This window comes from Homalodisca vitripennis, chromosome 8, assembly GCF_021130785.1.
Source record: "Homalodisca vitripennis isolate AUS2020 chromosome 8, UT_GWSS_2.1, whole genome shotgun sequence".
NCBI classification, from domain to species: Eukaryota; Metazoa; Arthropoda; class Insecta; order Hemiptera; family Cicadellidae; genus Homalodisca; species Homalodisca vitripennis.
The window spans coordinates 14,456,549-14,473,456 of record NC_060214.1 but is presented as its reverse complement, the minus strand read 5'-3'; the positions used below and the strand labels follow the sequence as shown (position 1 = coordinate 14,473,456).

Genomic DNA, 16,908 nt, shown 5'->3' with positions numbered 1-16,908 from the left:
GGATTGGGATGATTCCAAAAATACAGTAAGTGACTTATAATACTGGGCTGCGAGAGAAAACTTCACAATAACATGTTAAATAATATTTACTTTCTTTAAATAGCAGTTTAACAATTGATTCTTCTCAATTTTGCCAAAAGAGTTTGAGTTGAGTAATGGTTATACTTTTTTTATTTTTGTAGGTTTGGAATACCCCAAGGTTCAGTTCCTGAACGAGTTTTGTTTATTCCTCGACTATTGTGCAATTCAGAACTTCCTGAAAAGTTTTTTGGGATCGACGATGTTTATAATTTTCTAAATTCATATCACCGTAATTCCAGTCAATGTTCCTAGTCGACCTTGAAGTGAAATCGATTGAGTTGCATAATGGTTATGCTTTTGGTAAATGTAGTTCAAATACTTTTGTATGTGTGGAATACCCCAAATTCGGTTTTTGATCGAGTTTTGTTTATTCCTCGATCATTGTGCAATTCAGAAATTCCTGAAAAGTATCTTAGCGACTTAGAAAAGAAAATTTTTGGGAAGCAACGATGTTTATACTGTTCGAAAATCAAATCACCGTAATCCCAGTCGATGTTCTTAGTCGACCTTGAAATGAAATCGATATCGGGAGACATGGGAGCTGCAGGACGACATGTGATCCCCAGCGGCCTTGGAACATTTACCACAGCTGTTGGTGACGTAGCAGGTGACCTCGATGGGTCAAGGTCGCGACCTGACAGATCTCAGCTGAGCTGAAACAGATCGGAGCGGGCACACTTTTTGGCATCATTAATTGATGGCACAATTCATATTACTAGTCAAGTTCAAAACTGATACTTGATGGATTCTGTGAATAGTCTTTTTACAGCTTTGGCTTTACATTTATATGTATATCAACCCCTAGGATATGGAAGAAAGGGAGGATTTGGCTTGTGTAAGGATCTTGAAGCCTTTCAATACTTTGACCTCAGGCAACTCAGGGAGATTTGGAATCCATGGTGATAGAGGACCCAGTTCTGAGACAGTGAAGCGTAGTCAGAACGTAGAGTTGAAAGCCAGGTCAGATCCAACATTGAAGTACAGTAGATGTAGGTAGATATGTGGCCGAGGAGGCATTGCTGGAGTACTACTGGAAAGTATGTCAGGCTGGTCGAAACGAAGGATTTGGTTGGTGTAAGGATTTTGAAGCCTTTCAATACTTTGACCTCAGCCAACTCAGGGAAATTTGGAAACCATGGTCGTATAAGACCCAGTTCTGGGACTGTAGAAGCGTAGTCCGATTGTAGAGTTTAAAGCTAGTCAGATCCAACAAGGATATGGAAGAAACTAAGGATTTGGTTGGTGTAAGGATTTTGAAGCCTTTCAATACTTTGACCTCAGGCAACTCAGGGAGATTTGGAATCCATGGTGATAGAGGACCCAGTTCTGAGACTGTAGAAGCGTAGTCCGATTGTAGAGTTGAAAGCCAGGTCAGATCCAACTTTGAAATGTACAGTAGATGTAGGTAGAGATGTGGCTGAGGTGGCATTGCTGGAGTACTGCTGGAAAGTATGTCAGGCTGGTCGAAACGAAGGATTTGGTTGGTGTAAGGATTTTGAAGCCTTTCAATACTTTGACCTCAGCCAACTCAGGGAAATTTGGAAACCATGGTCGTATAAGACCCAGTTCTGGGACTGTAGAAGCTTAGTCCGATTGTAGAGTTGAAAGCCAGGTCAGATCCAACATTGAAGTACAGTAGATGTAGGTAGAGATGTGGCCGAGGAGGCATTGCTGGAGTACTACTGGAAAGTATGTCAGGCTGGTCGTGATGTAAGGTCCGCTGTGTTGGGTTGGGCAACAGACTGTGCTCGGCCTGCCTTCGCCTTGTCTGACCTTCCAGCTCCAGCCGAGCATCAGCTGATCATACCCCTGCTGGAGTTTGAGAACATTCCTAGTTAACCGTAGATTTTGTTGCGGAAGATGAAGCTGCTGTTTCTGTGTATGGTTTCTGACATGGCCGAATTTAGAAGTAATTTTGGATGGTAAAGAATATGTAATAGCATTTTTATTTACTTTTGAAAACACAAATTAAGACTCTTCAAGATAGTTGATGCATGTTGGATTTTTGTCAAAAACTTTCACTCATAAAAGTGAAAACTTTATACCTATAAGATTTTTAAGGCTTTCCATTACCATCAGAGAGACTACGTTTTGGCTAAACGAAATCTTAGAAAAGCTTATCCTCAAGACCAGTCGAGAACACACTATAACCTAAAAGTGATCAGTTTTACTTTTACAGAAGCCTTTGAGGGCGAAGTAAAATTTACTGTAAACAAGATATTACTATTTTTCACAAAAAAGTTTAAAAGTAATTACGCGTTTATCAACATGATCACAGCACATGTAGGGTGTAGTTCTTTTTTGGATTAGGAAAGTTAAAACATGACTATCAGTTTACTTCAGTGTTAACTTGTTAGCAACTAATTTATCTCCATATTCAGTTTGGCCTCAATTGATTCAATACAAATAATTTTATGCTCCCAGCCTATTTTATCAGATACTTTGCTGTGTACAAAAATCAAAACCTGTTAAAAGAGGTCCACTAACTAACCTATGTACGCGTTGTGATATAATTGCACAGTACTTTGCAGCAAACTCCCTGAAAGATCATCGATCGACATTTGCCACGTTAATGTAACAAAAACAGAACACTACGTTTCGAGGATTGGATTCTATCCTCTTCATCAGTTGATTTCTAATTAATTTTGAATTGTAAAGAATGTCTAATAGGATTTTTATTTACTTTTGAAAATACATAAAAGTGAGACCCTTCAAGATAGGTTATGCATGTTGGATTGTTGTCAACGATTTTCACACCATAAAAGTGATAAGTAATTTTACCTATATGTGTTTTTGACAGCTGATGTAGAGAACAGATTCCAATCTTCGAAACTTTGTGTTCTGTTTTTGTAAAATTCAGTTTGGATCATGCAAATAATTTTATGCTCTCGGCCTATTTTATCAGATACTTTACTCTGTTACAAAGATCAACACCTGTAAAAAGGTGCACAAACAAGCATATGTGCGCGTTGTGATATAATTGTACAGTACTTTGCAGCAAACTCCTGTTTTTGGCAACTGATGAAGAGGGCAAATTTTAATATTCGAAACGTTGTATAAAATCTTTTTGAAGCACCTTCAGAATGCTCTGGTGGAATGAGGATTCCTCAAGAACACATGATTTCTCCTCAAAACTTCAACGATGGAACCTGAGATCGCACCCATCACCTAACAAATGGAGGTATACAGAAGAAACCCATGCAGGAAGGGAAGCCCACAGATATATAAGGATAGGTTGGCTGTGCCTGGGACAGGTGCACCTTTGCAAGTGGTACACAAGTTGCCCTGGGCAAGGCCGGATGGACGACATTCCCTTCTCTTCTCTCACCTGACTTCGACTTTCCCCCCTTCTCCCCCGCTCCCCCTCTCGCTCTCTCTCTCTCTCTCTCCTTCTTTTCTTTTTTCCTTTCTTTCTACGGCTTCTGTTTTCGACATCGTCGATTTCTTCCGATAAGCCTACCTTCGTAGTTCTTCCGATAGGAAGGAAATAGAAGGATCACATTGGGCCCAACATTTTTTTTATATTTATCCAAACAAACTTCATGGTTGATAACTCAAATGTAATCAACTGTTGTTAATTGTCCTTCTCCCCACTAACCAACATATACTTTAAAGTCTCGATAGTAATAAAACAATAAAAAATCGATACTTCGTCAAAGAGGTCTTCAGTATCATCAATACAAAATTGACAGAATTTTAAAACAGTCCAAAATTTACTTTTTTACTCACAATGCTTTATTTTACGCAACAATTATTAATGACAATCACAACAGTTTGAGAAATTGAGATTGTGTAATATGACCCATAAAATGTTCCTTACACAAAATAACAGAATAAAAACTACCGCATTGATTTACACACCATGAAATAATTGTTCCACATAGTGATGCATTTTCAAATACGGTTTAGGAAAAATAACATACAAAATATGGTGAAATGGTAATAATTTCATTTCTTTCCATTTAGAATTAAGAATACACTTTAGGCAAACAAGTGATATATCTCTTTTATAACAAGTGGAATTTTATTGGTTTTAAAATTAATGTCATGAAGGAATTTTGGGATGTTTGAGAAATCATATATATAATTTTATTCCACCACCAATACATAAATCAGGTGATTTTTTGCATTTTTGCAAACTGATTTTTGAAATTGTCAAAATAGGACTTTTACGCCCATTTTCTAATAAATAACGAAACCATTGAGGACAGCAGTTTAATTATTTATTTTGAATTGTAACCATATGCGTTAAATATAAGCAGTATATAATTTATCTTCTAACGTTGTATATTTAGAATTTTATGTACAAGTATACTTTAAACAATCAAGGATCGGTCGATTTTAGCACATTTGAAAACTCTTGGAGAGATATTCGATCTGTATTATTTTATGTTAATGACGACTTTTGCACCAACATGTTACATATTAAATGTGACTTCCAGGACACTTAAGAAATACAAAGAAATTAAATTCTTCATTATTGCTCCTATTACTTAGATATGGGCTCTTCAAAGCATATGTTTCTGGTCAACATAATGGATCTTTTCGCAGTTGAAGAAATGTGATTAAAATATTACACCTCCAGATTGTGTTTAATAGTCTCATTGTGTTGCAACACGTGCCGGTCGGTGTTGCCGCAACAACACGTGTCGGTCAGTGTTGTTCAACGAAGGAAGTTGGCATATGTGATAAATTATCACAGGAAACCGGTTCGCAGTCCATTTAAACCTCTCTTGAACCGAGATAAACGCCTTATCAAACCGCTTTGAGATCCGCAGGTTTATGCGATGGAATTGAATCCGATTGTTCGCTAATAGACCCACTCGAAGTTTTTATGTAAATTCCTTTGTTGCGCAATCAGGACTAAATGTGTTAACATATTCGATTTCTTCGAATTTTGTTTGAACTTGATTTGTCATTGCGAACTAAGCATGTGTTAGGAATTGTGGTTTCATTCCATTCCAAAAATTCGGTTTTTTATTTTTGAATTTCAAGAAATATTGTTCTTCAAACGATTCGGTGGTTACAACCGAATGCAACAATCGATTATCATGAATCGGACGCGAGTTATTGACTTAATCGAACCTAGCAAATAATATTTTGCGATCTTCATTAAGAGTTACCTTTAAACTCGTAGGTCAAACTGAGCAAACACAATTTTGCGATATTCAATATATTTTGCTCATTAGGATTTCGTAACACACCAGCTTGTAGCATTTACAAGGTTGATTTACAATATGATGGTGAACCTGGTAATGTCATTTGTACGAGATAAGAATCAAATGTGAATTCTATGAGGAGTGGAATTTGTTGCATTTGCATAATTTAGTGGTTAAACAGAAATATTTTTCCTGCATAGGCAAAGTATTTCACACGACGTGTCGCGTAAAAGGTTTGAGGTTGCATGCAAACTCAAGTCAGTTACGCGTTGCATTAGGCTTCATGTGTTACAATGTCGCATATGAAAAAATTCAAACGATTTTGATCAGCGTTTTTGACAAATCCACTGAATAAAGTAAAGTTTCACTGAATGACATGCACCACAATCGAACTCGTCGATTTTGCTTATGTAGAAAGAAATTATCTTCATGCAAATTTTCAAGTCTTTGGGTCGTTCTCGAGATATCGTGAGGACAGACAGACAGAATGCAACTTTTCTAACACCTCGATTGATAGGCTTCGCTAACACTCAGCCAATATATACATATTCACCATTACTCGTTGCTTTTAATACTAAAAAATGCAGTTTAACGCTGATGGTAGATTAAATTGTACAAAATGAGACTGGAACCACAAAAAGTGCTAAGATAAGGGATTACGATTCAACTTAGTTTGCAATAGTTTGCAGACAAGGACTGTTACTTTTTACAGATTTACTAGTTCTCTTAATGGTCAATTGCACGCCTGGATCTCCAAACGTTAAATGTAATTTTAACTATTAAAACTATTTTTGTTAGTTTCAAGATTTAACCGATTCTCTAGCGTTTTCTGGTTTTTAAATTGGCTAAAAGTTCTGTTCGGACCTCACGAATCCATGTGTATTAACACTGCTCCTGGAACCATTTTTGAAAATGTCGAAACGTATTCACCCATATCCCCTTTAAAAAATGGCGTATTCCTTCCGTCTGCGTGATGCACTTTTATTTTGTCGTCCCCCGAGCAGAAACCAGGACCTCTTCATCGACACTAACATGATGCTACTGAAAGATCATCTCACAGGATATTTGTCATGACCCAGAGTCTTTAGCAGAAACGTAATTTCAGGAAAAACAGGCAATGTGATAACAGTTAAGTACACGAAAAGTGACGGTAGATTCCACGAAAAAGGGCGACGAACTATGGTCATCCTGTCCACTGTTCTTCATCATCTCCGATCAACTAGGTCTCCTCGAAGAATCAGGTAACAAAGACAGACAAATGTCACGGCAGTTTCCATGAACAAGGGCGACGAACTGAGGATGACCTGCGTTGTGCTCTTCATGATCACCAATCAACAAGGTCTCCTCTAAGAATCAGGTAGCAAAGACAGAAACAGTGCCCTAGGACTGTAGCAGTTTGACAATCGAAAGAGAGCATCTCACAGCAAAATTTCTCACGACCCCGAGTCCTTAGTAGAAACGTCAGTTCAGGAAAAGACAGGTCATGTGATATTAACTACGCGAAATGTCACGGCAGTTTCCATGAACAAGGGCGACGAACTGAGGATGACCTGCGTTGTGCTCTTGACTCGCGTGTCAGGTTTGTCTTGCGGTCTGAACATGAATGAACATGTCTTGTCAGCCAACCTAATAGTGTGGTCTTCATTGACTTACATTTCGTCCTTCCCATTGTGGAAGAACAATTATAGGCCTATTTCAATTTTCGTAAAACAAAAAATTCCTAATTTGATAAAAACCAAATAATAAACATTTTTTAATTATTGTGAAACATCTCACTTATTGATCTATTGAACCCACGCTTTCATATATATTGTAATCTTTATTTACTGAATGTCTTGGAACACTTTTTCCTTTTATTTTCTACGTAAGCACTCTTTTTAATCATATTTTCCATGAAAACAGTGTAATCACACTCCCCCCAATCTATATGTTATTATCGCTATGTTATTATTATTATTATTATCTTCCACGCAAGCACTCTTGGTAATCATATTTCCATGAAAACTGCTTAATCACATTTACTTCAATCTATATACAGAGATCGGATCTCTTTGTTAGGAAAAACATGCACCTACTCTGGAATCTCCAGTACAATCTCTGTACAAATAACAATATTACAATTCCAAAACATCAAGGCACTTTCAGCGAGAGACAGTTAAAGTGTACAATGGTTCTGGGCTCTTCAACTCTCTGCCGGATTCGCTGAAAATTGAAGTTAGTCTGCGTGTGTTTGAGAGAAGGTAACAGAGTTATTGTTGCAGATTCTCAATAATGGTAAAGGAAATGTTTTAAATTTTTTAACTATCACAGCAAGCAGTAGACCTCTTAGTACATCTGTATGTAACAAATTTAAATACTTGCTATGTTGCAACTAATGTAAGTCATTTGACAAAGATAAGATCCTATTATGCGGCTATATTACCTGTTTGAATTAAATATTTCTATTTTTGCTTTTTACAAGAAAGAACTGAACCAATCCATATCTCCAGACTAAGTGAGTAAAATCACAGTGTTGCTCTGATGAAGACCTTGGACTAAATTGTAAACGACCAAACAACACATTAGGCGTTCGCGCCAGTGTTTGTGTTGGTTGCTTCTCCACAGAAACACGGCTGTTACCTGTGTTTGCGCGTGAGGGTGGGAGTAGTGTCTGGCAAATAGCTGCATTTCCATGTTTTTAAGAGTGAAACCAAATCGCGAACAGCAACGCAAACAAGACATAAGACCATCGTGGCACTGTTTGTGTTTGGTTGGAACTTTCGATGGATTGGAAAGGCGAGAACATGTTCTTAGCATATTTATTGACCTATCCAAAGCATTTGACTGTGTGCATCATGAGGCACTGTTGCACCAGTTGGAGAAATGTGGCGTTCGTGGACTCCCACAGTTATGGCTTGCCTCTTACCTAAAGGAGCAAGATCAGACTGTGGAGATTTCGAAGGTCTTTTCAAACGAAATTAAAGTTCCTCATGGTGTCCCTCAGAGATCTGTACTTGGGTCTCTTTTATTCCTGATTGATGTCAGTAGATTTAATTATGTGATCCAGCATGGAAAACCTGTTCAATTTTCTGACGACACGACTCTCTGTTTTAAAAGCATTGCAAGAACTGCAAATCACAACGTTCATAGAACTCAATTCCTGCATTCAATACTTTGCTGAAATGAACTTGGAAACAAACCAATCCAAATCGAATGTTGTACATTTCTGCCTTAAACAGAATGAGCTTCCAGAACGGCCAGCTGTATTTGTGGATGATGTCCTTTTAGAGGAAACATACTCCACAAAGTTTCTACGATTGTTCCTTGACAGAGGATTGACCTGGGATGGCCACGTCGACAATATGTGTGCTAGAATTTCAGCAGGCATACACGCCTTGGCCCACCTAGCAAAGTTATGTTCTCCTAAAGTTCTTAAAATGGCATACTATGGCCTAATTCTCCCATACGTTGCGTATGGAGGGAGATTTTGGGGAAGCTGTCAGAGTAATTGGAAAATTAAAATTCGAGAGTCGTGCAGGGGAGCTTGAATTTCTGACATTGCCCTGCCTTTACATATTTGACATGATCATGTATTGCAGAGCAAAATGCGCTTTGGTCCGTGGTGGGAAAATTCACCAATATGAGACAAGAGGCAAAGATAACTGTCAAGCACAACATCACAGGTGGGTGGAAATAGTATCTCATCATTCTCACTAACAGCTGCATTTCCATGTTTTTGGCAGTGAAACCAGACCACGAACAGCAACGCTAACAACACATTAGACCGCCACGGCGCTGCTTGTGTTTGGTTTCTCGCTCTACAGAAACACCGCCGTTACCTGCGCATGCGCGTGAGGGTGCTGGTGGAAGTAGTGTATCATCATTCGCACCAACAGCTGTATTTCCATGTTTTTGTAGTGAATACAGTCCGCAAAGAGCAACTCTAAAAAAACTAATTTACATATTAATATTTATTTTAATTTTTGTTTCATTTTTAACGAATCCATAACTAGCTTATATAATTATAACTTACATATTGTTTATTCATAATAAATTGAACTGGTTTATCACTTAATTCAAATACTACAATACAAGTAATTGTTACGTATTGCTACTTTGTTTTAGTAACTGTTATGATAAAGTATCACATACTGTAGTAACATGGGTTTTAAATATATATCTGTATGTATTTAAAAGCTTGTATGTATTTGACAAAATTCTTACGGCTTTCTTTTGAGATCTGAAAACTCTTCTAGATCTGTATTTGGAACAGCTTCCCCACAATCTCAAGCCGTATGTCAAATGTGTTTTAGACCGAAATGGGCCATTTTTAATACATCATCCTAACAAAAGTGTGCAAGATTGCGCTGTACATAATTCCCAAAGCAACCTTAGAGCAAACGTTTTCAATGTGATCGTGCCATGTCAGCCCCGATCGAAGTACATTCGAAGGAACTTAATGGATTCTGCTTCTAAGCGAACATTGTTGTGACAAACACAAACAATACATTTCTGTGTAACTTCAAAGGAGGGAGCTACAATCTGTATGACGTCACTTCAAAATATACAGCTTACACATAGACGTCACTTCTATGCTGTGGTGAAGTGTGTGGGATTGAACAATCAGTACGTCTATTATACTTCAGGCATTACAGAATGTCAAAGCAGCAGTGTCTAACAAATTTATGGATCGTGTATAGGCAATTTATACTCTTGTCTGTAGCTGAATTGCCTAACGACAAGGCGCTCCACAGTGTCAGGTTTGGCTATGCTACCCCTATCCGTTCACTTTGCATTGCAGCTGGCTGTACTGGCAGCAAACTTCGTTTTAACCCCGTAAGAAAAGTACAATCTTAAATTTTTTAATCGCAAAAATTTTGTGTGGTGTATAATTTCGAAGATATCATCAATTCTTTATTTGAAATTTATTTTTGGCGATGGAAGGATTGTGAAGGAAATAGGATTTTTCTGGACATTTTCCCAACATTCATTGATTCAAAAAATCAGTAGGACTACGTTTCGAGATCTGCAATCTGATCTCTTCTTCAGGCGAATAACTATTCTAACACATAACTACTGTCATTAATACGCGTCCAAATTCTATATATTATTTAATATTTCAGTATGTATTAAGACACTTTTTTGTATTTCTCATTTTGAAATTTCAATAACTCTATGAAAAACGAACTTTTGGGATGTGCTTTCATGTTATCTATATAATTTATGTATTAAATACGACTGCAACCAAAAATAAGAGCGTATAAGTGTGTATGGGGTAAAAATCGTAAAAGTCACTCACTAGCTCTTAACAATCTGTAACGCTGGCTCGCTTATTTATGCAATTTTTTATTTTTTGTTTGTTTAAGTACACGCCATCCTACTGACAAATAAAATAAATCCTTGTCACTTTTGGTGTCGATAAATACGATTCAAGTACAAAATTGTGTGTTTTAGAGTTGGCAACACTTGTTATAGTTTTAGTAATAAAATAAACGAAAGTGTCTGTTTACGTTATAACAACTTCAAACACATTTTTTCTATTTTTTAATATTTTAAAGCTGTTAAAAAACCAGACGGTCTTTTAAAGTTTGTTTTCCTTTTTTAATTTTTGGATCCACTTTGAAATTTGTTTCTCGAAGTTATTTTTATAAAGCTTTCGTTTAGACAAATTAAATCTGAACGTATTACAGTGGATTAAAACATGAATTAAGTACAAAGACAATTTTTAAATTTCAATCGCGGTTGTAGTCAATTTGTATGGAGTGTACTTTCAAAGAGATGCAAGTTAGTACTCGTATACAGTTAAAGTTTCAAATTTAGAATTAACAGAATTTTAGAATGACGTTCAAAGAATTCCCTTCCACCTCCCTTTTAAAGGTAATTATCATTCTATAGAATCATATATGAAGGTCGTTTCGTTATTGAAATTTATGACCTTTTTTGAACGCGTATCACTTAATAGTTTGTTTCTTTGTTTCTTAACCATAACTTTACTACACATAACGTAGCTATGGCAGGAAGGGTTGATTCGATTTGAATGTTGAGTTTAGTTACGGTTCACCTTCCTTTTATTGCAGCGGTTGGTGTCTGACGCTGTCTCAGACTTGACTCCTGGAATCTGGAGTCATGTATAGATACTTCATGAGACTGCCACTTCACCTATTTACAGGTCTCTGATGTCGAAACGATGTAAATGTATGTTTTGAGCTTCTTGGACACCGACAATCTTTGGATCTCTTCTTACAAACATGACTCCAGATTCCAGGAGTCAAGTCTACAATAAAAGGAAGGTGAACTGGAGCTAAACCCAACATTCACAACATTACTGCATTAAAAATAAATATATTTTCCTCGCACAATTAGTACCACATAAGGAACCACTTTGGGTACAATGGTGTCGGCTTTCGCTTTCGAAACTCTCGTTGCCTTGTCAATTTACACCCTTTCAGTTTATGTCCTCATAACATTTAAACTATTTAGAAACTACAATAAATACCACTTTGTTGGGAAGACTTTCACTGTCTACATCAGTTTCTAACAGACGCTTCTGGTGAAGTGTATTTTTATGACGTTTATTATAGTTATAAGCGTGTATACCATAATGATAAGTTATACGAATCCTATCGTTATCTTTGTTCTGTCCCGTATAAAAACTGTTAAGTTTAAAAAAGTTTTACTGTGTACATAAAATGAGAAACATTCCACATTGCACTTATTCCTAAAAGGACCTTTGCACTTTGATACGTTTTTAGGGTTGGTAAGATTGGTGGTAGGGGCCGCCCTCTTTATATCTTATCTTTCTACATCCTGGAAGAAGGGGAGATCCGGCCTCCTCAAGTCAGAGCAGGTAAAGGACAACACCGTTCATACTTAGGCTAGTCATAGTTTTTAAAATTAAGGGAGCTTCACTCATTACACGTCATCCACCTTCTACCCCCAATATCTTGACATTTGTGTTTAGTGATGTGCCGCTCCTGGATATCCACCGGATTTCCCAGATTTAATGACACATCGGTTTTGCTGTGCCATTGTAGGTTCCAGCCAGAAGTGAACCCTCCTACGGTTTTTAAGTTTAAATAAATTTTCTGTGTTTGAAGTTTGTTTTTGATGATGGAAGGATTGTGAAGGAAACAGGATTTTGCAGACATTTTCCATCGTTCAGTGATATCAGTAATATTACGTTTCGAGATCTGCAATGTGATCTCTTAGAGTACTCTGCAGGTGCATGGAATAGACACACAACATGGTTGTTGTGGCTCCTGTCTTATACCTGTTACAACGCTCTGGTATATTTTGTTTATTTTAACCTAGGTTGTAGTCCTACATTAGTTTAGTCATTTACCTGAAAAAGAGATCAGACTGCAGATCTCGAAACGTACTTGAACTGATTGTATTGTATAAATCAAAATGTTATTATATCGTATTGTACTATTAATTGTAAATAGTGCATTTCTAACTTAAATAGTAAATCTTTGATAAAAATGTTAAATCTTTGCGATGTTGCAAGATTTCGCAATATTTACATATTGAATTCTATGTCTCGTGTGAGATTTGGGTTGTTGGTATGGGGTTCGGCTACTCGGACGTTGTTGGAAAGGGTTTTCGTCCTTAAAAAGTGCGCAGTTCCTGTTCTTGCTGCACTGAGTGGGGGGGGGGGAGAGATGCAGTCCTGTTGACCTGGTTTCAAGGAACTAAAATTCTTACTCTGCCATCATTTTATATATTCGAAGTCATAATTTTGATTACATTTAATAGTACAACTGTTCTTGATGAGAGGGGTCTACGCGAACACTCGCTTTAGACTTGACCCGGCTTTAGACTCGCGGTACTAGCTGCCGGTCTTCCACAAAATTTGCGCGCTAGGTGCTTCTGGAAGGTACCACAGGACCTTAAAATTGTTCAAGCAAAAGTTGCGCTTAAACTGAAACTGAGAGAGAACCTGATTTTCTCTGTGGGAGAGCTGAACTTACTATAGCCGCAAAATACCGTAACAATATTCGATACTTCTCCGTCGATTGCAATTTTACCAAATATACCCCCGTAACAGTAACGCTATCAAATATTTGGGGTAATATTTATTGTAATAATAAAAATTATTTATTTTAAGTGTAAATTATGTTTTATTTTAGTTCAGTAAAATTGAAACGTACGGTGAAAATAAGGTACTATTCTAAATTTGATGAAAATTTATTTTTTTTGTGATGAATGATATTGGTTGATAATTCGCAACATCTAATTGAGTATTTGAACTGCCGGTGGTAGCTGAATCAATGGAGCTCTATTTGATCAGTCGTTGAGGTCGATAATTTGTAACATCTAATTGAGTATTTGAACTGCCGGTGGTAGCTGAATCAATGGAGCTCTATTTGATCAGTCGTTGAGGTCGATAATTTGTAACATCTAATTGAGTATTTGAACTGCCGGTGGTAGCTGAATCAATCAAGCTCTACTTCATCAGTCGTTGAGGTCGATAATTTGTAACATATAATTGAGTATTTGAACTGCCGGTGGTAGCTGAAATCAATCAAGCTCTACTTCATCAGTTCGTTGAGGTCGATAATTTGTAACATCTAATTGAGTATTTGTACTCCCGGTGGTAGCTGAATCAATGGAGCTCTACTTGATCAGTATTTGAAATTTTCTCATATTCACATTTGATGAGAATTAAACCATCGTTGGTTGTGTTTTTAAAACATTACTGGTTGTGTTTTAAATTGATAATTTTTCTTCATTTTTCTTCTGTTATTTAATGTTCCATTTTGGTTTTTTCCTCAAATATTTTTACTATTGGAATTTGTTTTTGTATTTTACGTACATTGAAAATTGTAGTACAACATGTATTATTGTCTGCTATAAATTAAATTAAAAATTAAGTGAAAATTGTGTTGTTCACGCATGTGACAATGTGTTCCAGAACGGATACGTGGAGTGTGCTAAGGAGCGTTGTCTTAGCGCGGAGGGGTGTTTCATGCTCCTCGATCATTCTAATGATGGGTGCTGCTATCAGTGTAAGGGTAAGTTACTGTACTGTCATGTCATTGTAGGATGAACTATCATTAGAAATCCAACATGTCCCCTGTACAAACACCATTCGATAACAGAGCATCACCGTTGCATCCAAACTGCACTAAAATGGGGTAGTTTTATGGCTATTTATAGTTCTTGATTACCTAAAGACATAATTGATCTCCCATTAAAATTCCAATTACACGATTACAATTTATGTCTTGTTCATACTACATGACAGGAGTGGAAAATGCTTTGTAGCACCATTACATCAAACTGTATAATATTGAAAATTGTTTGCGATTTACGTATTGATCTGCCTTTCCAGTAACGTCAAAGATTTGAGAAATGTTTAGGGGATTCGGGAAAACTTTACTACGACAATAACTAGAAAGAAGTTTTTATTTCAGAACATTTTTTCTAGTATATGAAAGAGAAGTTTGCAATTTAAGTATCTGTCCAAGCATACCTTCAAGCGGTTACTCTCAAAGTAATTTAGATTTGTAGTTAATTTTAAAATGTCTACTACCTGCCATCAACTTGGACCAGTTCCCTAGCCGATGTTATGATTTAATTTCGTACCAACTTACCAACAGCTCCGTCGTTTTGGATTTTGAAATGTCTAAAATGTGTTTCTTGGCGTAACGTTGAGGTACAATACATACAACCTCATTGATATTCACACTGTATATTAAAATTGGCAAAATCGCTTTCGGTACTAATAACAATACTGATAACTTTATTTTACTCCGTGAGAGAGTATTAGTTTAAATACACCACTAGAGTAAATGTACTAGTTTAATACCAGTTAACGCTTTGGAAAATAATCTTGTAGGATCCTATATCCCTCTTATAATACGATTCAAAAGATAAACAGAAAATTTGCGGGTTCGTTTATTCCTTATGAAACCACCACAAAGAAATGTGAAATAAGAATTAAAGGAAAATTAAGGAATCGTCCGCTCTGTTTTTTATAGATATATTATTATAGGATGATGGATTTTGAATGTTACATTGGCGTTATTAAATAGGCCTACCTCGTGTAGCATACACTATGATTTGAACCAAAATTTTTTCCCCAATAAAGAATGTAATAATCTGTCTCTAATCCACCAAAACATAAGAAGTCTTCGGAAAAATTTTGACATGTTCCTAGTATATCTACATAAATTAAACAGAACCATAGACATTATTATTTTCAACAGAAACGTGGATCTTTGATGAGGAGAAAGTACTTTTTCAATTCCGATTTATACTGCTTTCTTTAATTGCAATGATACATACAGAGCGGGAGGGATAGTTATATTTATTAGTAATTGCGTTAAAGCAAGCAGATAGAATGTACCATGCAAACTGCAGACATTTATTACTAGAAATAAGTCATGGTCAGTCAATTATGTCTCTTTTCGGGTTATACAGAAAACACGACTTTTCAGAACAAGTATTTTTATCAGAACTCGAACCAACATTAAATAAGTCTAAGACTAATTGCGTGTTTGTAGGCGATGCAAATATAGATATTAAAAAATTTTCAACAGACTCCGAAAAATATTTATCTCTATTGCTTAACAATGGTTTCAGTTCACTTATAAATGAATACACTAGAATAACACATATCTCTTCTTCTTGTCAGTATAAAGTAAGATATTCGACTGTAAATATGTAAATTTTCTTGTAAGTTTAAGTTGTGCTAGCCATAGCTATTTAATTTTATGGCTAGTAATTCCAAGTATGTATATTATTATTTTCATTTGTAAATACTGGAGGAATAAATGATTATTGATTATTGATTGATGTTAGCTACGATATTTAAAGCAGCGATTTAATCATTATTCCTGATGGCTCGCAAGAAATCGTCTCCATCGCTCTCAGACACAGACACCCGGAACTATAGGTCGGAACTAGCGGTCGGTCTACCACACAACGTGTACGCGGTAGGTACTTCTGGAAGCTACCAGAAGACCTTAAAAATGTTCAAGAAAAGGTTGAGCTTAAAATAAAACTGAAATAACACCTCATTTGTGACTGTTTCTTCTCTGTGGAAGAGCAGAACTTACTATAGCCGTAAAATACCGTAACAGTACTCGATATTTTTCCATCTATTACAATTTTACAAAGTATACCACCGTAACAATATTGCTATTAACTATTTTAATTTTTGTGTTAATATTGCCTTTCACAATAAATATTATTTATTTGAAGTTTAAATTGTGTTTTATTTTAGTTCAATAAAATTGAAAAACTAATGCACGACGAAAATAAGGTATTATTAAAAATTTTATGAAAATTTATTTTTTCGAAAATTGATTTTCGTGTGATAAATGATATAGGTCGATATTTCGCAACATCTAATTGAGTATTTGAACTACCGGTGGTAGTTGAATAAATCAAACTCGAATTGACCAGTCGTTGGAATTTTCTCAATATACACATTTGATGAGAATTAAACCATTGTTGGTTGTGTTTGTATAACGTTATATCATGAGAAACATTCCTATGAGACATCGGGAGTGAAAGAAGTCTGACAATAAAATGAGAAGAGATATGAACAAAAGCCGAACGGAAAGTTTTGTTTTCGTCCGTTCAAGAGCATCGTGCAACGGCCGCTTCTTCTTGGAATAGTTAATATATGCAAATTACAATTAATATTCCCGACCGTCTGAGCGGCATTCCTGCCAAGGCA

General features: G+C 36.2%; 1 protein-coding gene across 4 annotated transcripts in view; it reads left to right on the top strand.

The window, feature by feature from the left end:
- Window positions 1-16,908, top strand: part of LOC124367334 (BMP-binding endothelial regulator protein) — a 192,561-nt gene that overhangs the window by 127,428 nt on the left and 48,225 nt on the right. For all 4 annotated transcript variants that reach the window (XM_046824075.1, XM_046824073.1, XM_046824074.1 and 1 more), the window contains exon 4: window positions 14,134-14,233. In XM_046824075.1, the coding sequence (XP_046680031.1) occupies window positions 14,134-14,233 (100 nt within the window). The remainder of the gene's footprint in view (window positions 1-14,133; window positions 14,234-16,908) is intronic.